The sequence below is a fragment of the Gasterosteus aculeatus genome, chromosome 14 (assembly GCF_964276395.1).
Source record: "Gasterosteus aculeatus chromosome 14, fGasAcu3.hap1.1, whole genome shotgun sequence".
Taxonomy (NCBI): domain Eukaryota; kingdom Metazoa; phylum Chordata; class Actinopteri; order Perciformes; family Gasterosteidae; genus Gasterosteus; species Gasterosteus aculeatus.
In genome coordinates this window covers 17,329,845-17,340,300 of record NC_135702.1, presented here as the reverse complement: position 1 = coordinate 17,340,300, position 10,456 = coordinate 17,329,845, and the positions used below count along the sequence as shown (strand labels likewise).

Here is a 10,456-nt window from a genome sequence, read left to right as displayed (position 1 = left end):
GACCAGATCGCAGACGTAAGCGCCAAAATAAAGGTGCACCGTGAGGGGGGGGGGGTCTCTGCCATCACAAGCAGCCAGCTGAGGGGTCTTCTTGTTAGACCCACATACACACTCACCTTGAGGATGATTAGGATCACCTGTTCAATTTCTCATTAATGCAATTATCTAATCAGCCAATCACATGGCAGTTAGGGGCGTGGTCCTGGTGAAGACCATCTCCTGAACTCCAAACTGAATGTCAGAAAGGGAAAGAGGTGATTTAGGCCATTTTGCGCGTGGCGCGGTTCTTGGTGCCAGACGAGTATTTCACAATCTGCTCACTTACTGGGATTTTACAAAGAATGGTGTGAAAAGGGAAAAACACCCAGTATGCGGCAGTCCGGTGGGCGGAAATGCCTTGTTGATGCTAGAGGTCAGAGGTCAGAGGGGAATGGGCCGACTGATTCAAGCTGATAGAAGAGCAACTTTGACTGAAATAACCACTCGTTACAACCGAGGTGTGCAGCAAAGCATTTGTGAAGCCTCAACACGCACAACCGTGAGGCGGATGGTCTACAAGACCCCACCGGTACCACTCATCCCCACTACAAATAGGAACAACAGGCTACAATTAGCAAGAGCTCACCAAAATTGGACAGTTGAAGACTGGAAAAATGTTGCCTGGTCTGCTGAGTCTCGATTTGTGTTGAGACCTTCAGATGGTGGAGTCAGAATGAGAATATGGATCCATCGTGCCTTGTTGCCACGGTGCAGGCTGCTGCTGGTGTAATGGTGGGGGAGGTTTTCTTGGCACACTTTAGGCCCCTTAGGGCCAATTGGGCATGTTTTAAACGCCACGCTACCTGAGCGTTGTTGACCATGTCCATCCCTTTATGGCCCCATGTACCATCTGCAGGATGATGCACCGCATTAGGATCGTGTTCCTTCAGGTGAGTGTATATTCTATAGGTAATGTATCTTGTTTGGCCTTGGGGAGCACGCACGTGGGGGAGGGCTATCTGGAAACCCTGCTAAACCCCGAGTGGAAGTGGATCGTCTTGTGGGTAAAGAAACAAGGATGGAACATGTCGTTCATGAGGTACAGAAGTTCTGGTCTAAAAAGCTCCCGTGTCTGTTTTAAACATGGACACAAACTCACGTGACGTGTTTGTGTCTACAAGCGTTGGTCTGGACCTTCATGGTGACCAGAGCAGCCTCCTCCTATGGTGACCGATCCACCTGGAGGGTGAAGTCCATGGGAGTCCTCTCGTCTCTCCTCTTGTCTCTCCTCTTGCCTCTCCTCTTGTCTGTCCTCTTGTCTCTCCTCTTGTCTCTCCTCTTGTCTGTCCTCTTGTCTGTCCTCTTGCCGCTCCTCTTGTCTCTCCTCTTGTCTCTCCTCTTGTCTGTCCTCTTGCCTCTCCTCTTGTCTGTCCTCTTGCCTCTCCTCTTGTCTGTCCTCTTGCCTCTCCTCTCGTCTGTCCTCTTGCCTCTCCTCTCGTCTGTCCTCTTGCCTCTCCTCTCGTCTCTCCTCTCGTCTCTCCTCTTGTCTGTCCTCTTGCCTCTCCTCTCGTCTCTCCTCTCGTCTGTCCTCTTGTCTCTCCTCTTGCCTGTCCTCTTGTCTGTCCTCTTGCCTCTCCTCTCGTCTGTCCTCTCGTCTGTCCTCTTGCCTCTCCTCTCGTCTGTCCTCTCGTCTCTCCTCTCGTCTGTCCTCTCGTCTGTCCTCTTGCCTCTCCTCTCGTCTCTCCTCTTGTCTGTCCTCTTGCCTCTCCTCGTCTCTCCTCTCGTCTGTCCTCTTGCCTGTCCTCTTGTCTCTCCTCTTGCCTGTCCTCTTGTCTCTCCTCTCGTCTGTCCTCTCGTCTGTCCTCTTGCCTCTCCTCTCGTCTGTCCTCTTGCCTCTCCTCTCGTCTGTCCTCTTGTCTGTCCTCTCGTCTGTCCTCTTGTCTGTCCTCTTGCCTCTCCTCTCGTCTGTCCTCTTGCCTCTCCTCTCGTCTGTCCTCTTGCCTCTCCTCTCGTCTGTCCTCTCGTCTGTCCTCTTGCCTCTCCTGTTGTCTCTCCTCTTGTCTCTCCTCTTGTCTCTCCTCTTGTCTGTCCTCTTGCCTCTCCTCTCGTCTGTCCTCTTGCCTGTCCTCTTGTCTCTCCTCTCGTCTGTCCTCTTGTCTGTCCTCTTGCCTCTCCTCTCGTCTGTCCTCTTGCCTCTCCTCTTGTCTGTCCTCTTGTCTGTCCTCTTGCCTCTCCTCTCGTCTGTCCTCTTGCCTCTCCTCTCGTCTGTCCTCTTGCCTCTCCTCTCGTCTGTCCTCTCGTCTGTCCTCTTGCCTCTCCTGTTGTCTCTCCTCTTGTCTGTCCTCTTGTCTCTCCTCTTGTCTGTCCTCTTGCCTCTCCTCTCGTCTGTCCTCTTGCCTGTCCTCTTGTCTCTCCTCTCGTCTGTCCTCTCGTCTGTCCTCTTGTCTGTCCTCTTGCCTCTCCTCTCGTCTGTCCTTGCCTCTCCTCTCGTCTGTCCTCTTGTCTGTCCTCTCGTCTGTCCTCTTGCCTCTCCTCTTGTCTCTCCTCTTGCCTCTCCTCTTGTCTGTCCTCTTGTCTCTCCTCTTGTCTGTCCTCTTGCCTCTCCTCTTGTCTCTCCTCTTGCCTGTCCTCTTGTCTCTCCTCTTGCCTCTCCTCTTGCCTCTCCTCTTGTCTGTCCTCTTGCCTCTCCTCTTGTCTGTCCTCTTGCCTCTCCTCTTGTCTGTCCTCTTGCCTCTCCTCTCGTCTGTCCTCTCGTCTGTCCTCTCGTCTCTCCTCTTGCCTCTCCTCTCGTCTGTCCTCTTGCCTCTCCTCTCGTCTCTCCTCTGGTCTGTCCTCTTGTCTCTCCTCTTGTCTGTCCTCTTGCCTCTCCTCTCGTCTGTCCTCTTGTCTGTCCTCTTGCCTCTCCTCTCGTCTGTCCGCTTGCCTCTCCTCTCGTCTGTCCTCTCGTCTCTCCTCTTGTCTGTCCTCTTGTCTCTCCTCTTGTCTGTCCTCTTGCCTCTCCTCTCGTCTCTCCTCTCGTCTGTCCTCTTGTCTGTCCTCTTGTCTCTCCTCTTGCCTCTCCTCTTGTCTGTCCTCTTGCCTTTCCTCTTGCCTCTCCTCTCGTCTCTCCTCTTGTCTGTCCTCTTGTCTCTCCTCTTGTCTGTCCTCTTCTCTCGTCTCTCCTCTCGTCTGTCCTCTTGTCTCTCCTCTTGTCTGTCCTCTTGCCTCTCCTCTCGTCTGTCCTCTTGTCTGTCCTCTTGCCTCTCCTCTCGTCTGTCCTCTTGCCTCTCGTCTGTCCTCTTGCCTCTCGTCTGTCCTCTTGCCTGTCCTCTTGCCTCTCCTCTTGTCTGTCCTCTTGCCTCTCCTCTTGTCTGTCCTCTTGTCTGTCCTCTTGCCTCTCCTCTCGTCTGTCCTCTTGCCTCTCCTCTCGTCTGTCCTCTTGCCTCTCCTCTCGTCTCTCCTCTTGTCTGTCCTCTTGCCTCTCCTCTCGTCTCTCCTCTCGTCTGTCCTCTTGTCTCTCCTCTTGCCTGTCCTCTTGTCTGTCCTCTTGCCTCTCCTCTCGTCTGTCCTCGCGTCTGTCCTCTTGCCTCTCCTCTCGTCTGTCCTCTCGCCTCTCCTCTCGTCTGTCCTCTTGTCTCTCCTCTTGCCTGTCCTCTTGTCTCTCCTCTCGTCTGTCCTCTCGTCTCTCCTCTTGTCTGTCCTCTTGTCTCTCCTCTTGTCTGTCCTCTTGCCTCTCCTCTCGTCTCTCCTCTCGTCTGTCCTCTTGCCTGTCCTCTTGTCTCTCCTCTCGTCTGTCCTCTCGTCTGTCCTCTTGTCTGTCCTCTTGCCTCTCCTCTCGTCTGTCCTCTTGCCTCTCCTCTCGTCTGTCCTCTTGTCTGTCCTCTTGCCTCTCCTCTCGTTTGTCCTCTTGCCTCTCCTCTTGTCTGTCCTCTTGCCTCTCCTCTCGTCTGTCCTCTCGTCTGTCCTCTTGCCTCTCCTGTTGTCTCTCCTCTTGTCTGTCCTCTTGTATCTCCTCTTGTCTGTCCTCTTGCCTCTCCTCTCGTCTGTCCTCTTGCCTGTCCTCTTGTCTCTCCTCTTGCCTGTCCTCTTGTCTCTCCTCTCGTCTGTCCTCTTGCCTCTCCTCTTGCCTCTCCTCTCGTCTGTCCTCTTGTCTGTCCTCTTGCCTCTCCTCTCGTCTGTCCTCTTGCCTCTCCTCTCGTCTGTCCTCTCGTCTGTCCTCTTGCCTCTCCTGTTGTCTCTCCCCTCGTCTCTCCTCTTGTCTCTCCTCTTGTCTGTCCTCTTGCCTCTCCTCTTGTCCCTCCTCTTGTCTGTCCTCTTGCCGCTCCTCTTGTCTCTCCTCTTGTCTCTCCTCTTGTCTCTCCTCTTGCCTCTCCTCTTGCCTCTCCTCTTGTCTGTCCTCTTGCCTCTCCTCTTGTCTGTCCTCTTGCCTCTCCTCTTGTCTGTCCTCTTGCCTCTCCTCTCGTCTGTCCTCTCGTCTGTCCTCTCGCCTGTCCTCTTGCCTCTCCTCTTGCCTCTCCTCTCGTCTGTCCTCTTGTCTGTCCTCTCGTCTGTCCTCTTGTCTGTCCTCTTGCCTCTCCTCTCGTCTGTCCTCTTGCCTCTCCTCTCGTCTGTCCTCTTTCCTCTCCTCTCGTCTGTCCTCTCGTCTGTCCTCTTGCCTCTCCTGTTGTCTCTCCCCTCGTCTCTCCTCTTGTCTGTCCTCTTGTCTCTCCTCTTGTCTGTCCTCTTGCCTCTCCTCTCGTCTGTCCTCTTGCCTGTCCTCTTGTCTCTCCTCTTGCCTGTCCTCTTGTCTCTCCTCTCGTCTGTCCTCTTGTCTCTCCTCTCGTCTGTCCTCTTGCCTCTCCTCTCGTCTGTCCTTTTTCCTCTCCTCTCGTCTGTCCTCTCGTCTGTCCTCTTGCCTCTCCTGTTGTCTCTCCCCTCGTCTCTCCTCTTGTCTGTCCTCTTGTCTCTCCTCTTGTCTGTCCTCTTGCCTCTCCTCTCGTCTCTCCTCTCGTCTGTCCTCTTGCCTGTCCTCTTGTCTCTCCTCTTGTCTGTCCTCTTGCCTCTCCTCTCGTCTCTCCTCTCGTCTGTCCTCTTGCCTGTCCTCTTGTCTCTCCTCTTGCCTGTCCTCTTGTCTCTCCTCTCGTCTGTCCTCTTGTCTCTCCTCTCGTCTGTCCTCTTGCCTCTCCTCTCGTCTCTCCTCTCGTCTGTCCTCTTGCCTGTCCTCTTGTCTCTCCTCTTGCCTGTCCTCTTGTCTCTCCTCTCGTCTGTCCTCTTGTCTGTCCTCTTGCCTGTCCTCTTGTCTCTCCTCTTGTCTGTCCTCTTGCCTCTCCTCTCGTCTGTCCTCTTGCCTGTCCTCTTGCCTCTCCTCTCGTCTGTCCTCTCGTCTGTCCTCTTGCCTCTCCTCTCGTCTCTCCTCTCGTCTCTCCTCTTGTCTGTCCTCTTGTCTCTCCTGTTGTCTCGGCCTCCTCACGCATGTATTTCTTCCTCTCCTCTCTTATCCTTCCCAATCCTCAGTCCTCCCCCTTCCTCCCGCTTCATCCCCCGCCGACTCCACTTTGGCGCCGTTTTCCAATCTTTTCAATTTTCTTCAACCCCCCCAAAAACGCACACGCACACGCACGCACACGCACACGCACACCTTCCCATTCATTCCTAACTCGTTCTCTCCCCTCCTCCCCCCCAGTCCCCTGCGGTGCTGCAATCACCTCTGCTGCTGTTGATTAAGCTGAGAGAGATTGGCGTCCACGACCCAATAACCCCGCCCCCCCCCCCCCATCTCTCCTTTCATTTTAATTTCTTTCTTCTTTTCCTGCAGCTTCACTTTTCCTCTCGTCCACATCTTTTGTCTTGTATCCTTCGCTCTCGTCCTCACGTTATCTCATGTTTCTTGTCATATTGTACCGTAGTTTGTCTCCTCCCTTCCTCCCTCGTCTCCCCTCCTCTAGTCTCCTCCTTTCTTTTTCTCTTCTCACCTTTCCTACAATCCCTCCATACTTTCTGTTTTCTGTTTATTTCTCCTTTTGTTCCCTCACATTTTCTCACCCCTCCTCTGGTCTCCCGCCTTGTCAGGGTGTCACAAGGATTAAGAATATGATATCGCATTTATGCTCTTAATAAAAAGGTGTTTTCCTTAATCATGTTTTTCAGATTTCAGGGAATTCTGGCTTAAAAAATGCATGCAGGGCGCTAATCAATCGCTGGCTCCGCCCCTCATGTTGACTACCAGCTTACGAGCACTTCGTTCAGTACCCGTCCAATGAAGCGGAGCGCCGTGCGCCCGTCTGCTCACACAAAGCTCTCACAGCCGTTACCGCGGAACAGGTCACAGGTCACAGGGCCGCGGATACAGGTCACAGGTCACAGGGCCGCGGATACAGGTCACAGGTCACAGGGCCTCGGATACAGGTCACAGGTCACAGGGCCGCGGATACAGGTCACAGGTCACAGGGCCGCAGATACAGGTCACAGGTCACAGGGCCTCGGATACAGGTCACAGGGCCACGGATACAGGTCACAGGGCCGCGGATACAGGTCACAGGTCACAGGGCCGCGGATACAGGTCACAGGGCCGCGGATACAGGTCACAGGTCACAGGGCCGCAGATACAGGTCGAAGGTCACAGGGCCACGGATACAGGTCACAGGGCCACGGATACAGGTCACAGGTCACAGGGCCACGGATACAGGTCACAGGGCCACGGATACAGGTCACAGGTCACAGGGCCACGGATACAGGTCACAGGTCACAGGGCCGCGGATACAGGTCACAGGTCACAGGGACTCGGATACAGGTCACAGGTCACAGGGCCGCGGATACAGGTCACAGGTCACAGGGACTCGGATACAGGTCACAGGTCACAGGGCCGCGGATACAGGTCACAGGTCACAGGGCCACGGATACAGGTCACAGGTCACAGGGCCGCGGATACAGGTCGCAGGTCACAGGGCCACGGATACAGGTCACAGGGTCACAGGTCACAGGGCCACGTTGTCGCTTGTGGACGCTGTTAGCTGCAAGCGGACATCTTTGCGTTGGAGGCTGAGTGTGCAGCCTGTGTGCTGCTGCGATAGGGGACCAATCACACGCCGCACATTTCATTGACCAGCGCCTGAACGCACCACCTGAATATTTTTTTCTCATCGGAGCATCGGAGTATTTGGTTAATAACGTGAAATGATCTGCAGAGGACCTGCAGATGAGTTTAGAAGACAACACAATGACCTACGAGGCCGGACTGAGGGAGACGTCCTCTGCTGACGTCCTACCTGTCCTGTCTCACCTCCTCCTCCTCTTCTGTATTCTGACTTCCAACATCCACACTGATCCTCCGCTCGGCCTGGTGGCCCGTCAGCTCAACGGGGGAGGGGCTCTTCAGGTGCGTGTGTGTGTGTGTGTGTGTGTGTGCGTGTGCGTGTGTGTGTGTGTGTGCGTGTGCGTGTGTGTGTGTGTGTGTGCGTGGGCGGGTTGTGGTGACTGCAGGCTGCTAGTAATTGAAAAGCCAGAACGCCAGCAACCGTGACCCCTGTGACCTCCTATTGAGAGAACAACCATTGATTTCTGCACAGAGGGAGCAAGTGCTAAAGAAAAGGATACATTATAGGAAAGGAACAGAGCAAGAAGAAGGAAAGAGGGAAGCTGAATACAAAGGAAGCATTAGAGGTAAACTGGGAAGTATGAAGCACTGGGAAAGATTTCAGACAAAGGAATGAATCAGGAGGCTGTCAGAGAGGCGAAGTATAGAACATGTGGGATAAAAAAGTACAGGAGGGTTGATAGATGAGGAGGGAGAAAAAGAATAAACAATAATTAAAAAGCTTGATGTAAAATAAACCGCAGGATAGAAAGGAGGAAGCAAAGGGAAGATCTGGGCATGCATGCTAACTAAAGCCTAGTTTATGCTTCTGCATTTTCAGAGCGAAGACCCCTTTGCGTGTCGCTCGCGTGTCCCTCGCGTGTCTTTTCACACCTCCTTACGTGCGTCGACCCATTTTTGTAGACTAGCGTGTAAAGCTTTGCAGCCTCCTGCAGCACCAGGCTGTGATTGGTCTCTGACTGCGTCCTTTACGGAGTCTCACGTCTCCGTTTTCACAGCACAATACGGCCGTTATTAAAAGGAAGAATGTTGACGAGAGAACGGATCAGATTGAAGAGCTTTTAAATATGAGCGCTTGTACAAGCCGTCATTGGCGGACTATGAGGACGCCGGATGGCCTCTGATTCACGGAGGGAGATCTCCACAAACGAGGGGGACAAAGTCGTGGAGGAAAATACGGGACAAATGTGTCCTTGATGAAAAGCAGCAGTGTGGATGCACGGGGCAATAAAGTCTATGATCAATAAATAAAGCAACCAACGACTTCCACACACAAAGACGTGACTCTCCAGGTCGTCTTCAACAAAACACGTGACTCCACCTGTTGTTCTGGAGGTGAATCGCTCTGCAACACACGCAGGACTTTACAACCAGGAAGTGAAACCAGCGCGTCGACTCGTAAAGACGCAGAAACACGCGGCCACAAAGGGGCAAGTAACTAATACTCCTGTTTATTCACTTTATCCGTGTGGCCTGACAGAAATACCTGTTATTCCTTCTACTCTCAACTTGGTGATTTTCACTCCTTTGAACTTTGCCTCTTGGCTTTAAATGAGACATTGTAAAGCTTGTCGGTTCCGTGTGTAATCATAGTGAACCAAGCACAGCACCAAGGTGAGTTATTACAACGGAACGCAGTGTAAAGCAGCACAAGGTAACGTAGCGCATTCCTTCCAAATAGGTGAGTATTCCGTACGAAAACCAGGATTTAACAATCAGGCCTCCTCTTCAGCGTGATGTTCCTTTAGTAAGTTATGGTCCATTTAGTCAAATAGAGCGCAGTTTGCTTTAGGGCGGGCTTACTGTGATTGACAGGTCGCTGTCACCATAGAGGATCCTCCGTATCTATGTTGCTCCTCTGTTCATTGTCTGCGAAAGGAAGAGTGGCGGCGGTGACATCACAGAACTCATTCCTCTCAGCAGGACACAAATCAAGGTGTGACGTTAAATGTAGTCCGTTTAGATTGAATCAACTCTTATCAGATGGCGTCCACACAAACAGAACATTAGGACTTTTATTGCAGGTCTACTGTTCTGGATCAGAGCTTGTTCACATCTGTGCAGTTTGTTTTACCACAGTAGTTATTTAGTCTCCTTCTTAATGAAGACGCTTTACACACCTTTAAACTGAGTCGTGCTTTGGTTTCCCGCCCCTTGTCCTCCTTATCAGGCATCTGACCCCCCCAGTAATAGAAAGACAATGTCACCAGATCAACGGCTACGGAATGGCGCGCTGTTTCCCTGGCAACGACGCGAGGAAGAGGAGCAGGACGGACACACGCAGGTACTTGTGTCCAGTACGGAGGGAACCCTGGACATTCTATTGGGTATCAATGTCCTTCCAGTTGTGAAAAAAGTGCATTTTAAAATCAAAAATTCTAATAAGAAATAAAATGGACGAATCTTGCGTCTTTATTCTTCCGTAGTTTGGTGTGTAGCCGTAGATTTCCAGGCCGAACGATTCCACTGGGACGACGAGCAGAAGGCACAATGCTTCCTGTTGCTGAAACACTGCGAACGACTGCAGAACCTGTAGAAATGACCCGAGGCCACAAACTAACACGAGGAAACCCTGATCCAGGCGAGGCTCCTAGAGGACGGGGACTGATCCAGGCGAGGCTCCCAGAGGACGGGGACTGATCCAGGCGAGGCTCCCAGAGGACGGGGACTGATCCAGGCGAGGCTCCCAGAGGACGGGGACTGATCCAGGCGAGGCTCCCAGAGGACGGGGACTGATCCAGGCGAGGCTCCCAGAGGACGGGGACTGTTTCAGGCGAGGCTCCCAGAGGACGGGGACTGATCCAGGCGAGGCTCCCGGAGGACGGGGACTGATCCAGGCGAGGCTCCCAGAGGACGGGGACTGATCCAGGCGAGGCTCCCAGAGGACGGGGACTGATCCAGGCGAGGCTCCCAGAGGACGGGGACTGATCCAGGCGAGGCTCCCGGAGGACGGGGACTGTTCCAGGCGAGGCTCCCAGAGGACGGGGACTGATCCAGGCGAGGCTCCCAGAGGACGGGGACTGATCCAGGCGAGGCTCCCGGAGGACGGGGACTGATCCAGGCGAGGCTCCCGGAGGACGGGGACTGTTCCAGGCGAGGCTCCCAGAGGACGGGGACTGATTCAGGCGAGGCTCCCAGAGGACGGGGACTGATCCAGGCGAGGCTCCCAGAGGACGGGGACTGATCCAGGCGAGGCTCCCAGAGGACGGGGACTGATCCAGACGAGGCTCCCAGAGGACGGGGACTGATCCAGGCGAGGCTCCCAGAGGACGGGGACTGATCCAGGCGAGGCTCCCAGAGGACGGGGACTGATCCAGACGAGGCTCCCGGGGGCCTTGGACCATCAGCTTTATTCTGCTGTGTGTACTGAGGTGTACTGTGTGTACAGCTTTGAGGTACTTCTACCTTGGTCAAGTGTTTCCGTCC

At 53.8% G+C, this 10,456-nt stretch overlaps 1 protein-coding gene across 1 annotated transcript; it reads right to left on the bottom strand.

The window, feature by feature from the left end:
- Positions 1-9,408: 9,408 nt before the first annotated feature.
- LOC144388265 (uncharacterized) lies at positions 9,409-10,374 on the bottom strand. Its single transcript, XM_078088501.1, has one exon. It carries the CDS (start codon positions 10,372-10,374, stop codon positions 9,409-9,411), a length of 966 nt encoding a protein of 321 aa, XP_077944627.1.
- Positions 10,375-10,456: the final 82 nt, after the last annotated feature.